Source organism: Muntiacus reevesi, chromosome 5 (genome assembly GCF_963930625.1).
Source record: "Muntiacus reevesi chromosome 5, mMunRee1.1, whole genome shotgun sequence".
Lineage (NCBI taxonomy): Eukaryota > Metazoa > Chordata > Mammalia > Artiodactyla > Cervidae > Muntiacus > Muntiacus reevesi.
The window spans coordinates 105,927,244-105,953,443 of record NC_089253.1 but is presented as its reverse complement, the minus strand read 5'-3'; the positions used below and the strand labels follow the sequence as shown (position 1 = coordinate 105,953,443).

General features: G+C 45.5%; 1 protein-coding gene across 2 annotated transcripts; it reads right to left on the bottom strand.

The window, feature by feature from the left end:
- Positions 1–251: 251 nt before the first annotated feature.
- TOR3A (torsin family 3 member A) lies at positions 252–24,319 on the bottom strand. Of its 2 annotated transcripts, none has more exons than XM_065936128.1 (6): positions 23,958–24,314; positions 22,485–22,598; positions 21,606–21,871; positions 19,789–19,967; positions 1,657–1,781; positions 252–1,110 (listed from the first exon to the last, which is right to left on the bottom strand). In XM_065936128.1, exons 1-6 carry the CDS (start codon positions 24,223–24,225, stop codon positions 854–856), a joined length of 1,209 nt encoding a protein of 402 aa, XP_065792200.1. In that variant the 5' UTR covers positions 24,226–24,314; the 3' UTR covers positions 252–853. The 2 variants fall into 2 exon arrangements, with proteins under 2 accessions (XP_065792200.1, XP_065792201.1); XM_065936129.1 differs by having other exon boundaries at positions 942–1,106; positions 23,958–24,319.
- Between the last annotated feature and the right edge of the window lie 1,881 nt (positions 24,320–26,200).

Below are 26,200 nucleotides of genomic sequence, written 5' to 3'. Positions count from 1 at the left end.
CAAGGATGACTTTAAAGCTGGGAGCGTAGGAGTGCTGTTTTCATATATAAGGGCAAGATGCTGTGGAGGCCTCTTCACTAAGAGGTGGAAATAGCCTGGCTCGGCTGATGTGGTCCCGAAGCAAACGGAGTTAAGTTGGCAGAGCAGGTGACCCCCGTCTCCACCAGTCCCCATCCATACCACCTGGTGTGTGGAATTTTGCTCGGGAGCATGATTACTAGGGCTTAGTAAGAAGGTAAGTAAGCCGAGGGTTTTAGAAAAAAATACAAAATTTTAATCTTTACATATGTTAAGGTCACTAATTTAAATCTTAAAAATCTGCAGAGCAGAGGAAATATTCACCTACACTGATTAAAAAAAAAAAAAAAACTTCCTCTGTGCTCTTTAGCCTGAAGCTCTTGCCTGAGCTCACAGATAGAAGCTGCTCAGCCTCCCTCTGGGAATAACAACTTGAAAGCTCACCCACCCAGCCTGTAAATGTGAGGTCAGACCCTGCCACTGGTAAGCAGAAGTTCGTCTTTCCCTTCTCTGTAACCGAGTATACTGCAGCCTCAGGCCCGACACCAAAGCCAGGGGTCTGCGGGCAGATGCTAATAAATCCTTGGGATGTCTCTCCCGCATGACCTTCCCCAACCAGCTGGCTCACATTTCGGAATGTGGCTCTTTAAGGCACCAAGTGATTTTAAGCATTGGCTCTGTCTCTGATCTAAGGCCTCCACTCTACACACCGCTCGTGTGCTCGTGACTGCTGGCTGCCAGCCTGCCCTTCCAACCCGTTATGTCCTGGACAGTGTGCTGCCACGACAGCCCAGGGTCCATTAGGGGAAGGAAGGCAGCTTCGGGAAGTTTCCATCTAGCCCTCAGGCAGGACATAGCTAATTCTCTGGGAAATAGATTTGCATCCCTGAGATGAGAAGAGCTGTTCCTCCTTGGGGATGTACACCATCATCCTAGCAATTTCGTCGAGGGCCTCTTCCGTATACAGGAGGTCCTGGCTCAGGAAAGCATCGCGTGCGCACAGCCTCACATGACGGAACTCCAGTGGCAGGAAGGGGATGAAGAGGTCAATCAGCTTTTCCTTCACAAGACGGCTGTGCCCAAAGCCACTGTCTGAAATCAAGAGCAGCGTTACATGGGGTCTGACCTGAGGCTGAGCCCAGCCGGAGTCGAGGTGTTCCCCCACCCTAAGGCCTGGGTGAGGTTTGATCTCATATGCCAACTCGGGGAAGGCTGTCTTAAGAACTATGCAACTGTGTCTCCCTTTAGGGAGAGGGGATGAGAGGGAACAAGACGTGTGAGAGAGGGAGACACAGTGCACATGCCTGTCAGGTTATGGCTTCATTTGATGGCGGAAGGCAGAGGTGCAGTGATCCTACCTACGACTGGAGGCTGAGCCACTGAGATTCACGTAGTGAGACTCTTCTTCAAGAGTCTGTGTGGCCAAGGCCAACTATTCTGTTTTTAAGGAATAGTTTTCAGAAAAGGACTTTGCTCATGCCTACCTCAAACTGACAACAAGAATATTATATGGGATCTCCTCTGTGGTCCTGAGTACCCTGTCTTATCTCATGAACACAACTTCCAGCACATACACATTTTTTCCCTACCTCCCCTCTCACCAGAGGCTTATGTTCTGCAAGGCTGGGAGTCACTTACCTGTGGATGCCACAATCTCAGCTTGGAGGAGGGACTCCAAGTGTTCCATCCTGATTTCTTCCCGGGACTGCCCAGCCTTAAGCAGGTTCAGGACCACCTCGTTGATGATATTGCCCCCAAGGTTACTGAAAGAGACAAATCCTGTTAATAGATTCTTTGGTGGTGGTTTTTTAAAAATTGGAGTTAATAAACAATGTTGGGTTAGTTTCAGGTGAAACTAAGTGATTCAAACTAATCACTTAGCATAACAGTGATTCAGTTATATAGATATATGTTCAGATTATTGTCCATTTTGGTTATTATAAGACACTGAACATCGACCCTTGTGTTATACAGTGAAGCCTTGTTGCTTAACTATTTTATATATACGAGTGTGTCTCTGTAAATCCTATGCTCCTAACTTATGCCCCACCTCCCACAGCTTTGTTTTCCGCATCTATGGATCTATTTGTTTTGTATATAGAATAATATGAATAATTCTTTTAGATTCCATATGTAAGTGATATGATATTTGTCTTTCTCTAACTGACTTAGTGTGATATTCTTTTGGTCCATCCAGCAAATGGCAATATTTCTTCATTATGGGTGAATAATGTTCCATTGTGTGTGTGTTTCTCTCGTATCTTCTTAAAACAATCCTCTGTTGATGAGCATTTGGGTTGTTTCCACATCTTGGCTTTTGTAAAGGCTGCTGCTGTGACCCTGGGGTGCATGTGTCTTTCTGAATTACAGTTTCCATCATTTCTGGATATGTGCCTAGGAGTGGGACTGCTGGATCAGATGGTAGATTTATTTTTAGTTTTATGAGGAACCTCCAGACTTTTCCATAATGACTGCACCAATTTACATTTCTACCAGCAGTGTAGGAAGGTTCGTTTTTTCCATACCCTCTCCTGCATTTGTTATTTGTAGACTTTTTAATGATAGCCATTCTGACCAGTATGAGGTGATATCTCACTGTGGTTTTGATTTGCATTTCTCTAATAATTAGTGATGTTGAGCATCTTTTCATGTGTTTGTTGGCCATCTGTATGTCTTTGGAGAAAGGTCAGTTTAGGTATTCTGCCCATTTTAGGGGGGCTTCCCAGGAGGCTCAGTGACAAACAACTCCCCTGGAATGCAGGAGATACAGATTTGATCCCTGGGTCAGGAAGATCCCCTGGAGGAGGACTTGGCAACCCACTCTAGTATTCTGGCCTGGGAAATCCCATGGACAGAGGAGCCTGGCGGGCTATAGTCCATGGGATTGCAAAGAGTGGGACACAACTGAGCACGCACACATGCCAATTTTTAAGTTTTTGTGGGGGGAATTATTGAGTTGTATGAACTGTTCATATATTTTGGAAATTAACCCCTTGTTACATTGTTTACAAATTATTTTCTTCTTTTCTGTAGCAGGTTGTCTCTTCATTTTGTTGATGGGTTCCTTTGCTGTGCAAAAGCTTTTAAGTTTGATTAGGTCCCATTTGTTTATTTTTGCTTCTACTTCTTTTGCCTTGGGAGACTGATCCAAGAAAACATTGCCACAATTTATGTTGGAAAACATTTTGCCTATGTTCTCTTCAAGGAGTTTCATGGTCTTGTGTCTTACTTCATTATTTTTATATTTGGCTTCCAAATGCACAGTCTGACCACGGAAGCCATTGGTGACTGAAAGGAAGGAGGTTGAGGGGCCTGGGCCTCCCGTCCTCCAGGAAGTCTGGTCACAACACAAGTCTGTACAGAAGAGGCACTGTCCTGCTTTGTCATCCACTCTCCCTGCCTTGCTGTCTTTTGACCAACACTGAGACTGTACTATATGCAGAATGCACAAAGATGGCAGGATTTCGGTCTTTCCCTTGACTTCTGTATGGAAGGAGAGGCCCATGTGTATGATTCCAGGGCAGCTGGGGCCCCGGGGTAAGACTTAAGAGGGAAGAGGAGGGTTCTGGGCAAATGCAGACCCCATAGTGCTCATCAGACTTGAGGCAGGAAGGGCACATAAGAGGGCTTGTGGGGGTCCGGAGCTGCAAGCTGCTTGGAGAGGCTGGCGGAGCAGAGGCATGGACGGCAGGCTGAGGCTGGCATGAGGCCTTTGTCAGCCATTCACGTGGATTTTAGCTTACAGGCCACAGAGAGCCATTGAAGGGTTGTGAACTTGGGAGTACAGGGTAGTAAGGTGGTCTGATCGGCTATACTTTCTAATAAGATTGTTCTTGGGCCACAGTGGTTGCCTTGATGAGAAAGCTAGTCAGGGAGCTTAGTGCCATAGTCCATGTTTAGAGATGATAAAGGCAACAGAGAAGGGTTGAAAGTTAGTGTAGGAGGCACTACTGAGAGGACCCTGTAACTGATGGACGTGAGAAGTAAGACAAAGGAGGTAACCAAAGAGAAACAAGTGTCTGCCTGGAGTGGCCCGCAGCCCGCTCAGCGAAAGTGCGGTTTAAGAGAAGGGTGGAGACGCCAGCTTGGATTTACACATGGTTGAGTGTTGTGCCCTTGCCTGTGACCTCACCAGGGGTTGTAATTCCACTGGAATTGTGGGTCTAAAACACAGGAAAGAGGACTGAGTTAGAGTGATGCGAGGTAGAGGAAATCTTAGAGCGGGGAAGCTGGGAAGGAGGAAGTGGAGCCAGGAGGGGGCAGCAGGTCATGCTCCCCGCTCCTGGCATCCTCCTCTCTGCCTCACAGTACTCACGTCCCCTCCCAGGCCGCCTGCTAGCTCCTTAAACAAACCGAGCCTGCTTTTTCCTTCAGCCCAGTACAGTGAGGGAGTATGAGTGACAGAACCAAGGGAAGGAGCAAAGAGCCAGTATTTCAATTATGTCCTCATCAAGCTCTGAGTGGCTGACACTCAGGTACATCAGCTCATCTGTCTGCTCGTTCAGTGTTTGAGTGTGTCCTGGGGTGGGTTTGGGACACAGAGGAGGAGCTGGGTGGTTCTCTGCCTGCCTGCCTCCACGGATGGACAAGGAGGACACCTCCTGGGGCAGGCATCCTTTCCTGCTAAGGGACACAGTCTTCCTTCCTGTAGGGGCCAGTGTGCCCCTAACAGCTCCATTTCACTCCCGAGCCCAGGAACCCCCAGCTGGAGGGCCTGGCACGGACGAGGGGAGCCCCCACCCCTTGTCCCCTGCTCAGCCAGACTTCCTCTGACTTCTGCAGGTGGGAAAGCTGCTTACGTCAACTCTCTTCTACTTCCTGAAGCTGCGGTCCTCCTCTTCCTGTAGGAAGGCCTACTGGGGGGGTCATCTGTATACACGCCAGACCACACCTGCGTCAGCTGGGCCGAGACCTGCCCATGCTGCATAACTCACGGGAGGTAAAGGCAGGTCTACGCATGTGCGGGCTGCAGGGCAGGGATCCAGGGAGAGGACTAGGATTCACTCACTCAGCGCCCGGGGTACAGACTCCAGTGCCTTCCCCATTTGCACCCAGAAGGCCACTTGACATGACGTCTGAGATCTCCACCTCCCTTCTGACTTTTCTCCTCTAGTCCCACAGCAAAGGTCTCTCTTCTTCCTCCATGTTTCAGGCTTTATCTCACCCACCAGTACATAACCGGGGCCCCTTTTCTATTCCAACCCAACCCCAACCTTATACTTTTAACAGAGCTTGCCCTCGCAGAGTGCTTCCCGTTCCCTTGCACATCCTCCCAGGTCACCTGCGGACTGGGAGGTCTGAAGGGACGAGGGATGGAAGGTCCCCCTAGTGAGGCGCCCTCTGCCCAGGCTCTGGGAGGGGACAGCATGTGGTCTTACTAGTCCTAAGACCACAGAGGACGGGGACTCAAAGGCCTCTCCAGAACGGTGCTCGCCAACCCCAGCCTGGACTGCTAATTCTTCCCTAAAGAAACCACAAACTTGACTCTAGCGTCATCTCACCAAGCCTTCGTTTCCTAATTTGTAAAATGACCTGAAGCAGACAATTTAAGAAGCCCTCCCTGGGTCACCTTAGATTCGATGGTCAGTCAACAAATAGATATTTCCATGAGTACTTTCTGTGTGCTGGGGTAAAAGGCCTTTGAGTTCATGAACAACTTACACTTGTATAGTTCTTTTAATTTTTAAAGCCCTTTCTATCCATTCTCCTGACCACAGCCCAAAGAGAACAGGTATATTAATTCTCTTTTCACTTTACAGCTTCAATGGGAGGACCGTGGCTCTGATCTCCAGAGTTCCGTGTGCCCATCCAGCCCTGTGACATCATTCCCAGAGCTTCTATACTTGGTAGAAATGGGCAAAAGTAGTCAGTCAGTTTTCTGGTACCCAGCCAGGGGCCCTGATCTCCTCAGGCCCAGAGGCAGGACTGGTTCTGAGGGTTGGGGTGACTCTAGCTGCACCCCAACTCCCCACTACACTCCCTTCTTCAACTGCCACGCCCTTTCTACCGTCGGACTCCACCATGTTGCAGGGGGGCAGCAAAGCCGCTAGCACTTTACTTCAAACCGCACGTTCAGGATTTGTTTCAGGATTAAGCCGCCGGCCTGACACTAGTGATTTGGTTGTACCATCAGTGCTTTCCTTTCACATGTAAGAGTCCTCACCACATAGGCAAGGTCACTGGAGAAATCAAGTCCAGAGACACCACTGGAACACCCTCAGGCTCCAGACAGTCCACCCAGGCCTGCTGGGCACAGTGGCTCTCACAGGCTGGGCCCACATCGGAGTCAATGGAACCGGAGGCCATGTCCTCGCCTCCTGTCACCAGTGTGCGTCGTCCTCCCCACGGGGCTCAGAGGCTCCTCCAGGGCCAGCAGGGTCTCTGCATCCCCTGCCAGAGTAGGCCCAGAGGGGCAGCTTCTCCCCAGACCCTGCCCACACTCTGCTCATTGGGACCCTCTGGCCTCAGGGCACAGAGGCCGGGGTAATGGGGGAAGGGCAGGTGGTGGGTTAGATGAGAGAGTGCTGGCGGGTCTATGACTAAAATACAACATCTGCCTAGAGATGGCAGGGTCACCTGGGTCACGTTAGGAAATTCTGCCACCAGTGAGGGTGAGGTTTTCTATGCTGAGAACTGGTGGGAAAGTCAGCGTCTGGGCACCTCAGGCCAAGTTGGGGAAAAGTTGGCCATGGCCATGGCCAGGAGGCAGGACTGGGCTCGGCCGAGGAGGAGGCAGGAACTAGGCAGTGGAGAGGGAAGAAGCCATGCACAAAGGCCAGGGATCCCCGCACTAGGAAAAGGCACCCAAGGTGGCCCGGCTCCAGGCTCCCTTCCGTTCTGAAGGAAGGACTTCCTTCAACACTGGTTCTGGGTCCCCACCCCGTCAGGGCTTGGGGGGAGAAGCCTTGGGGAACCAAGATGACTCCTTATTGTCCCTGCATTTTGGAGCCCCCACCTAATTCACCACAACAGGAAGAGATCCATACTTACGGGCTGCCTCAAAAGGGGATGAGTAATACACAGCTGAGAAGAGCTAATTCAAAGAATTTACTGTCCTTGCCTCCTAATTCTGAACCACTCAAATCACAGCAGAAAATCTTTCCTTGCTTTCCTCTTAAAATAACCTTGGAGGCTCCTCCGCCCTCCTTCACAGTGCACTGCAGTGTCCTGTCAGCCTTACTTACAGACCAAAATGCCAGCTCACTCCTTCACACTTGCCAAGCCTCGAGGGAAAACCAGACCCCCTAATTCTCTTCACAGTGAAAGTCGCTCAGTTGTGTCTGACTCTTTGTGACCCCATGGACTATATCTATGGGGTACTCCAGGCCAGAATACTGGAGTGGGTAGCTGGTCCCTTCTCCATGGGATCTTCCCAACCCAGGTCTCCTGCATTGCAGGTGGGTTCTTTACCAGCTGAGTCACCAGATGGGTACCCTAAAGCTGGGGAAAATCCCTGAGTGAGCATACACGGGCCTGCGGGGGGAGGATGATGGCAGGGAGGAGGGGTTTGGCTTCCACTGAAGGCAAGACGCTGCTTGTGGCACTGAAATCTAAACTGTGATAAAAAAATTTCCTCCAAAACAAAAGCCCAGGGCCAGATGGCTTCACAGGTGAATTCTAGCAAACATTTACACAAGGGCTAATGCCTATCCTTCTAAAACTCTTCCAAAAAATTGCACAGGAAGGAACACTTTCAAACTCATTCTATGGGGCCACCATCACCCGGATACCAAAACCAGACAAAGACAACACAAAAAAAAGAAAATTACAGGTCAGTATCACTGATAACATATGCAAAAATCCCCCCCAAAATTCTAGCAAATGCAATTCAACACATTAAAAAGACCAAAACCATGATCAAGTCAGGTGTATCCCAGGGATGCAAGGATTCTTCAATATCAGTGTGGTATATCAGTGTGATATACCATACTAACACTGAAAGATAAAAACCCTATGATAATCTCAATAGGTGCAGAAAAGACTTTTGACAAAATTCAACACCTGTTTATGATAAAAATTTCAAAAAATGGGCATAGAAAGAACCTACCTTAACTTAATAAAGGCCATATATGATAAACCCACAGCAAACATTATTCTCAATGGTGAAAAACTGAAAGCATTCCCTATAAGTCAGGGACAAGAGTGCCTAATCTCACCACTGTTGTTCAACATAGTTTTGGAAGTTCCTAGCTATGGCAATCAGAAGAAAAACAAAAGGAATCCAGATTGGAAAAAAAGTGAAACTCTCACTGTTTGCAGATGACATGATACTGTACTTAGAAAACCCTAAAGTTACCATCAGAAAATTAGGAGAGCTAATCAGTGATACAAAATCAATACACAAATTACTTGCATTCCTATGTACTAACAATGAAAAATCAGAAAGATAAACTAAGGAATCAATCCCCTTTACCATTGCAACAAAAAGAATAAAATACCTAGGAATAAACCTCCCTAAGGAGACAAAACTAAGACACTGATGAAAGAAATCAAATATGATGTAAACAGATGGAGAGAGATTCCATGTTTTTGGGTTGGAAGAATCAGTACTGTGAAAATGACTATACTACCAAACGTACTCTATAGATTGCAATCCCTATCAAATTACCAATGGCATCTTTTACAGAACTAGAACAAAAAAAATCTCACAATTCATGTGTTCCAATAGACCAATGAAACAAGATAGCCCAAAGCCATGCGCCTATGGATACCTTATTTTTGACAAAGGAGGCAAGAATATACAATGGGGCAAAGATAGTCTCTTCAATAACTGCTTCTGGGAAAACTGGACAGCTATGCATAAAAGAGATTAGAACACTGCCTAACACCATATGCAAAGATAAGCTCAAAATGGTTTAAAGATCTAAATGTAAGACCAGAAACACTCTATGACATAAATCACAGCAAGATCCGCCTACCTCCTAGAGTAATGGAAATAAAAACAAACAAGTGGGACCAAATTAAACTTAAAAACTTTTGTGCAGCAAAGGAAGCTATAAACAAGGTGAAAAGACAACCCTCAGAATGGGAGAAAATAATAGCAAATGAAACAACTGACAAAGGATTAATTTCCAAAATATACAAGCAGCTCATGCAACTCAATACCAGAAAAACAACCAACCAAATCAAAAAGTTGGCAAAAGACCTAAACAGACATTTCTCCAAGGAAGATATACAGATGGCTAACAAACACATGAAAAGATGCTCAATATCACTCATTATCAGAGAAATGCAAATCAAAACCACAATGAGGTACCATCTCACGCCAGTCAGAATGGCTGCTATCCAAAAGTCTACAAACAATAAATGCTGGAGAGGGTGTGGAGAAAAGGGAACCAACCCTCTTACACTCTTGGTGGGAATGCAAACTAGTAGAGCCACTATGGAGAACAGTGTGCAGATTCCTTAAAAAACTAGAATTAAAACCATCATATAACCCAGCAATCCCACTACTAGCCTTATACCCTGAGGAAACCAAAATTGAAAAAGACATATGTACCCAATGTTCACTGCAACTCTATTTACAATAGCTAGGACATGGAAGCACCTTAGATGTCCATCGCCAGATAAATGGATAAAGAAATGTGGCACATATATACAATGGAATATTACTCAGCCATAAAAAGAAACACATTTGAGTCAGTCCTAATGAGGTAGATGAACATAAAGTCTATTATACAGAGTGGAGTAAGTCAGAAAAACAAATATCATATATGAATGCATATATACAGAATCTAGAAAGATGGTGTTGATGAACCTATCTGAAGAGCAGCAATGGAGACACAGACATAGAGGACAGACTTCTGGACACAGCTGGCAGGGGAGGAAGGAGAGGGTGGGATGTATGAAGAGGGTAATATGGAAACATACACTGCCATCTGTAAAGTAGATTACCAATGGGAATTTACTGTATGACTGAGGGAACTCAAACCCGGGCTCGGTAACAGCGTAGAGGGGTGGGCTGGGGAGGGAGGTGTAAGCGATGTTCAGGTGGGAGGGGACATGGGTAAACCTATGGCTGATTCATGTTGATGTTTGGTAGAAACCAACACAATACTGTAAAGCAAGCATCCTTCAATTAAAAATAATTTTTTAAAAAAGAAGCTGCTTGTGATGCATTCAAGTTGGGCCAACAGGGACCCAAACTTGACTGCTAACAGAACTTGGACAGGACTTTCTGTTGGGGCTGCCATAAGAAGATACAGCTGGACACTTGATTTCAAAATTCACTTTCTGCAAAGCCATTTCCAGAACCTGTGGCATACAGTAGAGCAAAACAGGAAATGGAGTGCAGTGTTTATAAGTGATCAGTCCTGCATGGTGAGGTTGCAAATCTCAACCCAGGAGCTGGAAAGCTTTTCATTGACATTATACCCTGACTTCCAGGCCAGTGACTTCCTCTCACGTTCATGAAGAAACAGACTTTCCAAGGCTGGAGAAAGAATTGGCCATGTTGGACTTCATGGGAAACTATCCTCCAACTGGTTATACCTTGGGAATTTTTTAGGGTAGTTTGTACTTAAATTTGAACTAATATGCTGATATAATCTGTCTTTGGAAGCCAGTGGCATTTGGGCACAAGAATTTCTTAGGACTGAGGGAAACAGAAACTGGGTCTCATCCCTCTGGTGGGCAGGGCCATGTCAAAGTGTCAAGCTGTTTAGCAGGTAGCTCCATGCTCAGGAAGACTTGAAGGGGTCTGTCTGCTGATGGGTGGGGCTGTGTTCCCACCCTATCAGCCTGAGGTGTCCCGGCACTGGAGCCTACATCCGCTTGGGTGGAGCCAGGTCTTGGTGAGAAAATGGCAGCCTCGAGCAGGGCTCACACCAACGAATGCTCCCCAGAACTACCAGTGTAATGGTCTTTGTCCCTGCAGTGAGCCACAGCCACCCTCCGCCTCTGCAAGAGGCCCTCCAACATCAGCTAATAGGTCTTGCCCAGGCTTTTATGAGGTCCCTGCTTTTTTCCTTGGATCCGGGTGCACATGAAACCTTGTGTGTGACCTCCAAGAGTAGGGCACAAGCCTCACACCTACACCAGCCTGTTAGCCTCGCCCACCAGGCGGCAGACAGCAGAAGCAAGAACTACAACCCTGCGGTCTGTGGGTGGAGACTGCAATTCCAGAAAGTTAGACGAGATGAGATGACAGAGGAATGTGTCCCAGATGAAGGAACATGATAAAACCCCAGAACAACAACTAAGGGATGTGAAGAGAGGCAACCTATCTGAAAAAGAATTCAGAGGAATGATAGTAAAGATGATCCAAGAAAAAGAATCACTAGAAAGAGAATGGAGTCACAGATCTAGAAGATACATGAAATGTTTAGCAAAGACCTAGAAGAATTAAAGAATAAACAGCACTTCCCCAGTGGTCCAGTGGTTGGGAATCCACCTGCCAATGTAGGGAACATAGGTTTGATCCCTGGTCCAGGAAGGTCCCACATGCCACAGGTACTGAAGCCCAAGCATCTAGAGCCCTTGCTGTGCAACAAGAAGCCACTGCAATGAGAAGCCTGTGCACTGCAATGAAGAGTAGCCCCTGCTCCCTGCAACTAAAGAAAGCCTGTGCACAGCAACAAAGACCTAGTGCAGCTTAAAATAAATGAATAAAATAAAAAAAAAATGATAAACAAACTGATGAACAAACAATTACTGAAATAAAAATACACTAGAAGGAATCAAGAGCAGAATAACTGAGGCAGAAGAACAGATAAGTGAGCTGTAAGACGGGATGGTGGAAATCACTGCCATGAAACAGAATAAAGAAAAAGGAATGAAAAGAGGACACTTTAAGAGACTTCTGACAACATTAAATGCAGCAACATTCGCATTATAGGGGCCCCAGAAGGATAAGAGCAAGAGAAAGGACCTGAGAAAATATTTGGAGAGATAATATTAATAGCTGAGAGCTTCTCTAAGAGAGGAAAGGAAACAGTCACCCAATTCCAGGAAGTGCAGAGAGTCCCAGGCAGGATAAACCCAAGGAGGAACATGCTGAGAAACACAGTAATCAAACAAAAATTAAGACAATGAAAAATAAAAACCAAGAAGAGAAAAGTAACAAATTACATACAAGGGAATTCCCATAAGGTTATCAGCTGATTTCTCAGCAGAAATTCTGCAGGCCAGAAGGGAGTGAAACAATGTATTTAAAGTACCAAAGGGAAGAAACTACAACCAAGAATACTCTACCCAACAAGCAGCTCATTCAAATTCAATGGAGAAATCAAAAGCTTTACAGACAAGCAAAACCTAAGAGAATTCAGTCCACCAGACTAGCTTTGCAACTAATACTAAAGGAACTTCTCTAACAGAAAAGAAAAGGTGACACTAGAAACAAGAAAATTACAAATGGAAAAAGTTCATTGGTAAAGGCAAACATACAATAAAGGTAGGAAATCACCCACACACAAATATATGATACCAAAACTATCAATCATGGGAAGAGGTGAGTACAGGATATTGGAAATGCATATAAAAGCTAAAAGACCAGGAAACCTTAAAACACTCTTGTTTGTAAATATACCAAAACCTCATAGTAACCACAAACTGAAAATCTACAATAGATACGCAGGGAAGGAAAAAGAAATCCAAGCACAACACTAAAGTTAGTCACCAAATCACAAGAGAACAAAAGAGGAAAGGAAGAAAAAAAGACCTGACCTACAAAACAAATCCAAAACAATTAACAAATATAAGAACATATACATCAATAACCAAATTAAACGTGAATGGATTAAATGCTTCAACCAAGAGACTGAATGAATACAAAACAAGACTCATATACATGCTGTCTACAAGAGACCCATTTCAGATCTGGGGAAACATACAGAATAAAAATGAGGGTACAGAAAAAGGTATACCATGCAAATGTAAATCAAAAGAAAGCTGGAGTAGTAATACTTATATCAGACAAAATAGACTTTAAAATAAAGACTGTTACAAGAGCAAAGAAAGACACTACATAAAGAATCTATGAAGATCATATCACAATTGTAAACATATATGCATCCAACATTCCTAAAATGGTTCTATGAAGACCTACAAGACCTTCTAGAACTAACACCCTAAAAAGATGTCCTTTTCATTATAGGGGTCTGGAATGCAAAAGTAGGAAGTCAAGAAACACCTGGAGTAATAGGCAAATTGGGCCTTGGAGTACAAAATGAAGCAGGGCAAAGGCTAATAGCGTTTTGCCAAGAGAATGCACTGGTTATAGCAAACACCTTCTTCCAACAACACAAGAGAAGACTCTACACGTGGACATCACCAGATGGTCAATATCAAAATCAGACTGATTATATTCTTTGCAACCAAAGATAGAGAAGCTCTATACAGTCAGCAAAAACAAGCCCGGGAGCTGACTGTGGCTCAGATCATGAACTTCCTATTGCCAAATTCAGACTTAAATTGAAGAAAGTAGGGAAAACCACTAGACCATTCAGGTGTGACCTAAATCAAATCCCTTACGATTATACACTGGAAGTGAGACATAGATTGAAGGGATTAGATTTGATAGACAGAGTGCCTGAAGAACTAATGGACAGAGGTTCATGACATTGTACAAGAGGCAGGGATCAAGACCATCCCCAAGAAAAAGAAATGCAAAAAGGCAAAATGGTTGCCTGAGGAGGCCTTAAAAATAGCTGTGAAAAGAAGCAAAAAGCAAAAGGCAAAGGAGAAAAGGAAAGATACACCCATTTGCATGCAGAGTTCCAAAGAATAGCAAGGAGAGATAAGAAAGCCTTCCTCACTGATCAGTGCAAAGAAATAGAGGAAAACAACAGAATGGAAAAGATTAGCGAGCTCTTCAAGAAAATTAGAGATACCAAGGGAACATTTCATGCAAAGATGGGCACAATAAAGGACAGAAGTGGTATGGACCTAACCGAAGCAGAAGATATTAAGAGGAAGTGGCAAGAATACACAAAAGAACTATACAAAAAAGATCTTCATGACGCAGATAACCACGATGGTGTCATCACTCACCTAGAGCCAGACATCCTGGAATGAGAAGTCAGGTGAGCCTTAGGAAGCATCACTACAACAAAGCTAGTGGAGGTGATGGAATTCCAGTTGAGCTATTTCGAATCCTAAAAGATGATGCTGTGAACGTGCTGCACTCAATATGCCAGCAAATTTGGAAAACTCAGCAGGGGTCACAGGAATGGAAAAGGTCAGTTTTCATTCCAATCTCAAAGAAAGGCAATGCCAAAGAATGCTCAGACTACCTCACAATTGCACTCATCTCACATGCTAACAAAGTAATGCTCAAAATTCTCCAAGCCAGGCTTCAACAGTTTATGAACTGCAAACTTCCAGATGTTCAAGCTGGATTTAGAAAAGGCAGAGGAACCAGAGATCAAATTGCCAACATCTGTTGGATCATGGAAAAAGCGAGAGAGTTCCAGAAAAACACCTACTTCTGCTTTATTGACTATGCCAAAGCCTTTGACTGTGTGGATCACAATAAACCATGGAAAATTCTTCAAGAGATGGGAATACCAGACCACCTGACCTGGCTCCTGAGAAATCTGTATGCAGGTCAAGAAGCAACAGTTAGAACTGAACATGGAACAAAAGACTGGTTCCAAATCGGGAAAGGAGTACGTCCAGGCTGTATACTGTCACCCTGTTTATTTAACTTATATGCAGAGTACATCATGCCAAATGCTGGACTGGATGAAGCACAAGCTGAAATCAAGATTGCTGGGAGAAATATCAATAACCTCAGATACGCAGATGACACCACCCTTACAGCAGAGAACGAAGAAGAACTAAAGAGTCTCTTGATGAAAGTGAAAGAGGAGAGTGAAAATGTTGGCTTAAAAACTCAACATTCAGGAAACTAAGATCATGGCATCTGGTCCCATCACTTCATGGCAAATAGATAGGGAAACAATGGAAACAGTGGCTGACTTTATTTTCTTGGGCTCTAAAATCACTGCATATGGTGACTGCAGCCTAAAAGACACTTGCTCCTTGGAAGAAAAGTTATGACCAACCTAGACAGCATATTAAAAAGCAGAGACATTACTTTGCCAACAAAGGTCTGTCTAGTCAAAGCTATGGTTTTTCCAGTGGTCATATATGGATGTGAGAGTTGGAGTATAAAGAAAGCTGAGTGCCAAAGAATTAATGCTTTTGAACTGTGGTGTTGGAGAAGACTCTTGAGAGTCCCTTGGACTGCAAGGAGATCCAATCAGTCCATCCTGAAGGAAATAAATCCTGAATACTCATTGAAAGGACTGATGCTGAAGCTGAAACTCCAATACTTTGGCCACCTGATGCGAAGAACTGACTCATTTGAAAAGAGCCTGATGCTGGGAAAGACTGAACGTGGGAGGAGAAGGGGACGACGGAGGGTGAGATGGTTGGATGGCATCACCAACTCAATGGACATGAGTTTGAGTAAACTCCGGGACTTGGTGATGGACAGGGAAGTGTGGCGTGCTGCAGTTCATGGCGTTGCAAAGAGTTGGATATGACCAAGCGACTGAACTGAATTGACACACCCAACATAGAAGCTTCAATATATAAGGCAAATACTTCACTATGTAAAGAAAATACTAACAGCCATAAAAAGAGAAACTGACAGTAACACAATAATAGTGGGGGACTTTAAAGCCCCACTTTCATCAATGAACATATCATCCAGACAGGAAATCAATAAGGAAATATAGGCTTTAAATGATACATTGGACCAGTTGGATTTAATTGATATTCACGGAGCATTCCATATAAAAGCAGCATTCTTCTCAAGTGCACATGGAACATTCTCTAGGGTTGATCAGATGCTGGGCTACAAAGTGACCCCCAGTAAATTTAAGAAAACTGAAACCATGTGAAGCCTCTTTTCTAAATAATGCTATGAAATTAGAAATCAACAAGAAAAAAACCTGTTAAAAAAAAACACCCACAGACACATGGAGGCTAAACAATATATGCTACTAAACAACCAATGAATCACTGAAGAAATCAAAGAGGAAATGAAAAAATACTTAGAGAAAAATGAAAATGAAAGCACTATAATCCAAAACCTAGAGGATGTAGCAAAAGCAGCAAAAAAAAAAAAAAAAAAAAAAGTTTATAGCAATACAATCTTACCTCAGGAAATAAGAAAAACCACAAACAACCTAACCTTACATCTAAAGCTAGAGAAGAACAAAATCCAAAGTTAGTAGGAGGAAATAAATCATAAAGATCAGAGCAGAGATAAATGAAAATAAGAGATTACTACAAATAACTATATGCTAATAAAATGGACAACCTAGAAGGAATAGAGAAAATCTTAGAAAGGGACAATCTCCCAAGACTGACACAGGAAGAAACAGAAAATTTGAACCAGTCACAAGTACTGAGATTGAAAACTCCCAAGAAACCAAAGTCCAGGATCAGATGGTGCACAGGCAAATTCTATCAAGCATTTAGAGAATAGTTTCTGAAACTATTCCAAAAAAAATCGCAGAGAAAAGAACACTCCCAAACTTATTATGAGGCTGCATCACCTGATAGCAAAACCAAAGATACCACAAAAGAATTACAGGCCAATATCACTGATGAACGCAATCACAAAAATCCTCAACAAAACATTAGCAAACCAAGCCTAACAGTACATTAAAATGACCAAGGGGTATTTATCCCAGGGATGCAAGAACTTTTTAATATCTGCACATCAGTGTGATACACCACATGAACAAATTGAAGCATAAAAACCATACGATCATCTTAATAGTTGCAGAAAATGTTTCTGACAAAATTCAACACTCGTTTATGATAAAAACTCTCCAGAAAGTGGGCAAAAAGGGAACATACCTCAACATAATAATAAGGCCATATATGATAAAGCTACAGATAACGTACTCAATGATGAAAGGCTGAAAGTGTTTCCTCTGAGATGAGGAGCAAGACAAGGATGTCCTCTCTTGCCACTTTTAGTCAACATAATTTTGGAAGTCCTATCCATGGTAATCAGAGAAGAAAAAGATATAAAAGAAATAAATGGAATTAAAATTGTAAAGGAAGTAAAACTGTCACTCTTTGTAGATGACATACTATACATTGAAAACCCTAAAGATCCTACCAGAAAACTACTAGAGTTCATTAATGAATTCAGTAAAGTAGCAGGATACAAAACTAATACACAGAAATCTGTTGCATTTCTATATACTAACAAAGAAAGATCAGAAAGGGAAATTAAACAATACTATTTACCATTATATCAGAAAGAATAAAATAGGAATAAACCTATCTAAGGAGGTAAAAGACCTGTACTCCAAAAATTATAAGACACTGATGAAAGAAAGTAAAGATGACACAGGTGGAAGATATATCATGTTTTTATATTGGAAGAATCAATACTGTCAAAATAACTGTACTACTCAAGGCAAGCTACAGATTCAATGTGATCTGTATCAAATTACCAATGATATTTTTCACAGAAATAGAATTAAAATTTAAAAAATTTGTATGGAGACACAACAAAAGACTCTGGATAGCCAAAACAATTTTGAAAAAGAAAAACAGCTGGAGGAATTAGGCTCTCTGCCTTCAGACTATACTACAAAGCTACAGTAATCAAGACAGTATGGTACTGGCACAAAAACAGAAATATAGATCAGTGAAAGAGGATAGAAACCCCAGAAATAAATCCATGCACCTAAATGTCCATTGACAGAAGAATGGATAAAGAAGACTGATACATATATACAATGGAATATTACTCATCCATTCCATAATGAAATGCCATTTGCAGCAACTTGGATGGATCTGGAGATTAGTCAGATGAAGACAAATATCATATGATATTGCTTATATGTGGAATTAAAAAATGATACAAATGAACTTATTACAAAACAGAAACAGACTCACGGACTTAGAAAACAAACTTAAGGTTACTGAAGGGGAAAGGCAGGGGAGGGGCAGAATAAATTAGAAGTTTGAGATTTACATGTACACACTACTATATTTAAAATAGATAACCAACAAGGACTTATTGTATAACACAGGGTACTATGCATTACAGAGTATTACAATACTCTGTAATAACCTAAATGGGAAAATAATTTGAAAAAGGATACATGCATAACTGAATTACTTTGCTAAACACCTGAAACTAACAGAATATTGTTTTCAATTATACTCCAATATAAAATAAAATGAAGAAAAAAATGGATTAAAGACTTGAACTTAAGACCTGAAACCATAAAACTCCTAGAAGAAAGCATAAGTGGTAATTTCCTTGACAGTGGTCTCGGCAATTATTTTTTTGGATTTCATACTGAAGGAAAGGCAACAAAAGCAAAAATAAACAAGTGTACTACATCAAATCAAAAGCTTCTGCATAGCAAAGGAAACCATCAACAAAACAAAAAGAAAACCTACCAAATGGGAGAAAATATTTGCAAATTATATACCTGATAAGGGGTTAGTATTCAAAATCTATAAAGACCTCATACAACTCAATAGCAAAAACTAATCCAATGGAAAAATGAACAAAGCTCTGAATAGACAGCTTCCCAAAGAAGACATACAAGTGGTCAACAGAGACATGAAAAGGCGCTCAACATCAGGAATCGCGAGGGAAATGCAAATAAAAAACTACAATGAGATACCACCTCATACCTGTTAGAATGCCTATCATCAAAGAGATCAGAAATAACCAATGTTGGTAAGGCTGTGGAGAAAAGGGAACCTCTGTGCATCACTGGTGGGAATGTAAACTGGTGCAGCCACTATGAAAAACAGTATGGAGGTTCCTTAAGAAATTAAAAGTAGGACTACCACATGATCCCAGTAATTCTACTTCTAGATATTTATAGGAAGAGAATGAAAATACTCAAGGAGATATCTGCACCCCCATGTTCACTGTAGCATTATTTACAATGGCCAAGATAAGAAATGATGTGTGTCCATCAACAGATGAATGGATAAGGAAAAAAATGCATATATAGTGGAATATTATTCAGCCATTAAAAAGAAGGAAATCTGGCTATTTGCAACAACATGGGTGGACCCTGAAGGTATTATGCTGAGTGAAATAGGTCAGAAAGAGGAAAAAATAAGATGAATACTGTACAAATTTCAAGTAGTAAGTCATGGGGATATAACATCCAGCATGGTGGCTTTAGTAAATAATACTGCATTGCATATTTAGAAGTTGCTGAGAAGAGTATCATCACAAGAATAAAAAGGTTTTGTCACTCTGTATGGTGACAAATGTTAACTAAACTTATTGTGATCAGCTCACAATATAAACAAATAGCAGATCACATTATACACCTGAAACTAATATGTCAATACTACCTCAATTTTTTAAAAAACCACTTAATGTCTATCTAAGAGGGGACTCCCAGTGTCCCTCCCTCGGGAGGCCGTGTTCTAACTGGGGGGTCTGAGTGAGCCTCCGCGTCCTGAGAACCGGGGAGGAGGCCAGATAAGGACGGCTGGGTCTCCCCCAGGCTGGTCCCGGCAATGAGTTGGCCTGTGCTGGTGGTGGGCGCGGGGTCAGAGTCCCTCAGAAGTGTGTGGCAGAATCGAGGTAGGAGACCTAAAGCTCCCCACCCTTGCTGCCACCCGAGCAGCTGGGCTTCTGTTTCCTCTCCTGGAGTTTGGGTTGGTTTCCCTTGCGGTGAAGGGGAGGCAGCCTAGGAGAGCGTGGACGCCCCTCCCCCCGCCCCCCTCAGCCCCCAGGCTTGGCACACGCACTGCGCGACCAGGGTTCTTCCTCCCCTCACCCAGTCCTTCTGACTTTTGTTTCTCAGGCCTCACCTGAGAAAAAGAAAGATGGTTCTCTTGGACTCGGCTCTGTGGTTGCTGGGGGCCTGGCGTTCCAGGTGCGGCCTGAGGGCCTCCAGCAGTCCTGGGTGCAGCTTCTCAGCCTCGTCTAAAATGAACAGGGTCTGGCGACAGCGCTCCTGCATCTTCCTGATCTGGTCCATCAGCTCCTCCTGCGCAAAATAAGGGGAGCTGCTGGGGAGCAGTGGAAGGCACCTCCTGGCCCCGAGGGCCCTAGTCAGGCGCTGGTTTCCCCGGGGGGTCTACAAAGGATCACCTGGAGCTGGTTTCCACCACAGAACCACCAATCTGAACCTGTGGGGATGGAGCTAGGGCATCCTCCTTTAACAAGCCTCCCAGGTGATTCTCCTGCACCCTGAGATTTAAAAGCCAACTAGTGGAGCCAGCCTGGGGAAAAGGCCTTGGGAAATGGCCCCAGCCCTGCTTCCTCCCCTCCCGGATGAGGTTCCATCCCAGAAGTAACTGCTAACTCACCCTCCCCAGGGGTAGCAGTCAGGCTGTCACACAGGGATGACAGGTAGAGACAGGCTCGGGTGCCCAGAGGCAGCCCTGTCTTGAACTCCCAGGAGCAGAGCACCCACCAGCTTCTTCCCTAAGATCTCAGTCCAGCCTGGTGCCTGAGGGACCCAACTCAAAACTGGGATTTGCCACCCCAGGAAGGATAGTAAGCCCTGGACTGAAAAGATGCTGCTCTGCAGGGTTCCCCAGGAGAAAAGGGCCAGGTCCTGCTCCGGGGAGAGGTGTTTTTTTTTTTTTTAATTAATTAATTTTTAACTGAAGGATAATTGATTTACAGTATTGTGCTGGTTTCTACCAAACATGAATTAGCCAAAGGTTTACCCAAGTCCCCTCCCACTTGAACTTCCCTCCCACCTCCCTCCCCAAGGGAGAGGTGTTTGAGCAGAGCCCACAATCTCCATCTACCTCTAGCCTCCCTGGTTTTTGACTTCAGCCCCATCTCCCCAGTGTGTGGGTGTGAGAGTGTGTACGTGTTGATTTCCACAGTGGGGAAGCTGAGAGTCACAGGTATTTTACTGCAAAGCCAGCTAGCTCTTTCTTGGGAGGCCTGACCAGCAGCCTGCCCTGCCAGGCCACACTGAAACTGCTGGGTGACTCGGGCAATCTGTCCTCAAAGGCTTACATAATCTTCCCAGGTTAACACACTCCAAGTATTGAAACTAAAAGCCAAAGATAGACACAGTCCCCTCTGTCAGGCTGCAGAGGGGTTTGGTCATTGCAGAATGAATGAATGAAACCCAAATAGCAGAGCAGCGGAAACTTTTTGTATGTGATGAGTCCACCTGTTGGCATGAAATGAGTACTTCTGGGAAGCCGTGGAAAAGTCACTTATAAGAAGCCTCTTTTAAAAAAAATTGTGGAACATGCAACTTTCTGTCCAATATAATTATAAAGACATTAAAGAGCGCAGAGGAACAGCTTGGAGGAAGTACACCAAAATGCTAACTGGTCGTGTCTGTGTGGGGAGATTACGATAAAGCTTCTGCTTGCTCCGTTTCACACTTCCTGAGGCACTTCCACTATTTCTGTTGACAAATTAAACACATGGATTCTCTGGTTAAGCTCAGTGCCCTCTTGGGCCTCACCTGTTGAGCAGCTGTCTCTGTGGGTAACAGGTTTCACTGCATCGTCCCCCCCACTCTGCTGTCCTCCAACTCCCATACCAAGGGCTGGCTTCAGCCTCCCTCCCAGCACACAGGCCTGTGCCTCGGCTGCCCAGCCCCCACTAGGCCCAAGCCCTCACCCTAGCTCCTCAGCACGGCCGGCCTCACCTCGTATAGGTCCACATTCTTGAGGTGAGGGAAGTGCAACGTGGAGATGAACATCTTGACACAGTTGCTCCTCAGCCCGTCCTGATACAGGTTTTCCGCCAGCATCCGCGCCACGAAGTTCTTGCCTGTGCCAGACCAGCCGTGGAACGACAGAGCCAGGGCCTTGTCCGGCCGGGGCATCTCTAAGTAGCCCCTCACCGCTGTCAGGACCAGCTCCCGGGCCAGGTGCTGGCCGTGCAGGCGCACGCGCAGGTCCGCCTCGAGGCCTAGGGATGGGGAAGAGGCCACGCTGAGGGAACACAGGTGCATCCCCCCCAGGCTTGGTGATGGCCAAGAGACTGAACACCGTGAGCACCTCTGAGGTGGGAGCCATCCTGTCTGGAGGCCTCATGACAAGAAGCCACTGGGCAGACCTTGCAGCGGAAGAGATTTGGTGCTACTTTCTGAAGAGTTTGAGAAATCCACATTGATTTCACCCTTTCTGAAGGTTCTGAAGACACCCCCTACCAGGGTTGGCAGAGACCTCTCTGGAGGAGGAAACCAGCCCCCCACTACCATGAAGTTGCTCCTGCCTGGAAGTTTCAGGACCCCCTAAATATTTTATGGAAACCCCCTTATTTTATTCATTTCAATTCAATTCAGCCAACATCTACTGAAGCAGCTAACAAGGGCAAAGCCCTCTGCCAAGGCCTGCCTTCCTTTCAGCCATGAGGGTGCAGGGTATGGGAGCCACGGTGGAGACAGGGAGGGTCTCTACCATGATGCTGGCTATGGGCAGGCTGACGTTGGGTCCCTACACCCTGGCATTCTGAATTGCTTCCCCGCCCGCCCCTCCTCCCCCCGCAGATTCCTGGCCCTGAGGGCCACGTGAGGTCTAACCTGTGAAGTTGTTAATGATCCTGCAGTCCCCTCTGTCGCAACAGTCCCAGAAGCTGCAGGACCACGTGCTCAAGATATCCAGGTACTGCTGGCCCAGCAGGGCAAGGCTCCAGCCTGGAAGAGGAGGAGCTGTGAGACAGGAATGGAGCCCAGGGCCCAGGGAGGGCTGAACACTGCCTCCCTTCAAACCACCAGAGCAATTCTTCCGTCCTCTCTCCGGAACCATTCCCCACCGCTCTGCCCTGGGCCTTCCACTCATGGCACCTGGGAATGGACTCAGGTGGGAATCTCCAGTATGAGGAAGTTGATGGCCTTGCTATAGATGCAGCTCTTGTTGCAGCAAAAGCTCAATTTACTCAACAATAAATCTTATTTTGTGCCAAAGTGTAAGTTACCCAGGCCCTGCCTGCAAGGAGTTTGCGGTCTCCGAGGGAGACAAACAGTAACTGGTGATTGCCATGCTTCCTACTTGCTCTGGATTGCAGAATCATTTGATCACGGCCAACCCCAAGTGTCTCAATTCTTTTGCTGCTGTTGTTCAGTCGCTAAGTTGTGACCTCATGGACAGTAGCCGGCCAGGCTCCATTCTTCTATCAGATGTCAACTGGAATATACTGAGCGTTGGCAAAAACGAAAAAAAAAAAAAAAAAAAAACATTCACTGGAACTTAGAACTTTTGATTTAGGGACTTCCCTTGGTGGTCCAGTGGTTAAGACTCTGTATTTCCAATGCAGGGAGCATAGGTTGGATCCCTGGTTGGAGAACTAAGATCCCTCATGTCTGGAGGCCCCGCTCCCCTCCCCGCCAAAAAAGAACTTTTAATTTAAATGAAAGATGTTTCTAGCACCATTGCAGGATTACCACCACAGAGCCTAGAGTTAAGGACATCCACTGCAAGGAGCCTCAGAGACCACCAGGGCCAGGACCTTTATGTTACAACCCTGCCTCACAATTTATCAGTGACAGAGAATAAATCAGAAGTCAGGTTTGGGGGACTCGTAGCCCAGCTTCGGCTTTTGTAAGCAGCAGAGGAGGAGGACAAGGTACTTGTGGGGAGTGTCCAACTGGGGGTTTTCCTTAAAGTCATCAAGAATGTGAGCAAGAGCAGCTCCTTGGAATAATGACAGGGCAGGTTCGGAGACAGCAGGGAAGTGTAAGCCGTGTCTGGAGGAGCCAGGAGCCGGCGGGGAGGGCAGCCAGGACCGCTCGTCTGCACAAGGACGCAGAGCCAGCGCTGGGGGCGGCAGCGGCGGCGGCAGTGATGAGGGTTCCCGGTTCCGCAGACGCTGCCCTGCTTTTAGCTCGGCCAAAAGGCTGGGCGGAACAGCAGAGCCGGCGGCTAAGGCGCTTGTCTGGTGACCCCGATCGCGACGGCCCAAGACGGGAGCGAGGCTCTGAACGCCGCGTCCGGATCCCAGCGGGCCTCGCGCATCCCGCCTGCCGGCTCCCGCCCTCCAGAGCCCAGGATCTTACCCGGGGACCGCGCCGACGCCTCCTCATCCTCCCCACAGTCCTGAGGCCAAACGCGGCAGCTGAAGCGAGCCCAGTAGTGTCTGGAGAGCGCGCCGGCCGCCCTCAGTCGCTCCCGCAGGCCCTGAAAGGCCAGCCAAGCCCCGGCCGAGCCCGCCTCCTCGGTCCCCTCCCTCGGCCTCGCCTGGCCGCCTTGTCCCCACGCACTCGGGGGCGGCAGCAGCAGCGACAGAAGCAGGAGCCAGAGCAGACGCTCTGTGCCCCCAAGCATGGCCAGGCCGGCAGCAGGTCCCTCCGCCGCTGGGCCTTCCCGGCCCTTTCAGGGTCCGGGCCTGACGGCGGGCGCCCGCACTTCCGAGGCCCGGATTGGCCAGGGATTGGCGTTGCTATGGGAACCGCAGGCGGGCCGAGCTCGTTTCCCTCGCCCGAACCGAAACCGAATGGTTCTTGAGACTGCAACCCGAGGCCACTTGCAGGCGCCGCCCAGCCGACTGGGGCCTCGCGGCCAGGCAGCAGTCTATTCTGGGTGATCGTGGTTGCAAAGAAGTTGAAGTCAGGCCTTGAAATGGCCACTGTCAATCACCCAGTTACTTTCTTTCGTTCGGCTCCGGTGGCTCACCTGAGGGCTACGAAATACGGGTACCCACTGGTGCCCTGTCGCGTGTCTGCAGATCAACTTCCTACCAACCTGTTAGATGAAACCGGGCAACCATCTCACCGGGAGCTTGACTTAGCCAGGGGAAGTCAGCCCTGGGCCTGGCTTCGCGACAGAGGGAAATGAAACAGAGCAGCAAGCAATCAGCAGGTTTTCACAGCTGGGGAAGCAAGCTAATGGACTCGACTGGAGATATTTCGATTTTGGAAACTCCCCGAGAGTCATGGAAAAATCACGAGGTCTCACGTCCATGTAATCACAGCCTGTTGAAAGTATTGAATGCACTTTCTGGGCTTAAATTTGCAACTTTTAAATGCTTGTGACTGAACAGCTTCTCAAGACACCGCTGGCAGAAGACCTCTGGGCCTCTTTTCTCCATAATATGAGCATGTAACAAGCTTGCTAGATTCCCCAAGTACTTACTGCATTTTTTTTTTCAAAGATCACCTGAGTTATTGAAGCCACTGACCTAAGAGCCATCTTGTCCTAGGAAGAAACTGGTGAATTCATGCTGATAAAATGACTGGTATTTACCCTGGTTTCTTTAAAAAAAATTCAAGTTTTAAGACTGTGGAAATAATTCTCTACTGGTAACTTTCATGGAGGGTTAACTGATAATATTTGAGATTGGATTTTGATTTTACATTTCACAGTATAAATAAAGCAGGTCGCTTGAAAGTTCTTGGACAATTTGATTTCAAGACATCTTTTCCCTTTTTAGGGACTCAGCTTTTTTTTTCATCCAAAGTCAGTCTCAGGTAGAAACAATGAATCCAAACACCAGTTTGCAGATAAGCCTCTATTTTCAGTTAAATTTGCTATTTCATTCTCAGTGCTTGGAGATCCCTGGTTGTAAAGCTAGGAGCAACATCTCATGGATGATGGAGACCTCTAGTGGCTCTGGTAAAAACTACAGGCAGCTGTGTTTCCTTACCAAGCAAACTCAATCCTACCCTAGAATAGCCGAAGAACCACTGGCTTTGGCACTGCCCTGAAGCTTGTTAGAAATGCAAACTCAGGCCCCAAACCTACTCAATCAAAATATGCATTTTAGCAAAGACTTTCAAAGAGCAAACGGGCACATAGCACCTTTACTAAGTTCATCTGGATGAAACCTAGCTTTGCAATAGACAACCTCCCCACCTGCTGCCCGCCGTCAAGAGTAGTACCTGCCTTGAAAACAGTCTTTACAACTGTTAACTTCATTCTCTTATTTCCTGGGACTTATAAAGCAGCTTATTTTACAAAACTCACCCATGCTAAACCAGTGGTTATGACCATACTTGTCTCTATTTTATAGAATGAGAGCTGCTAAAAATCATTTTTATAAGAAATACACTGGGTAAAAATAAGCCGATAATATTAACAGAACCATTCCCTCGCTACTCCCAACTGCCTTTTTAGGCTTCAATACTGGTCTTTCTGGAATGCTTGAGAAGAAAATTAAGCCTGAAATCTCACCTAGAAAAGGATCGTATAAGGTGAGTCTGTGAGGAACATGTTCTAGGCTTCAGCCTCCCTTTTGTATTCAAGTGCAAGTGACTAAAACTGGCACAAACAAAAGTGCTACAAATCAAGTCAAAATCTTGAG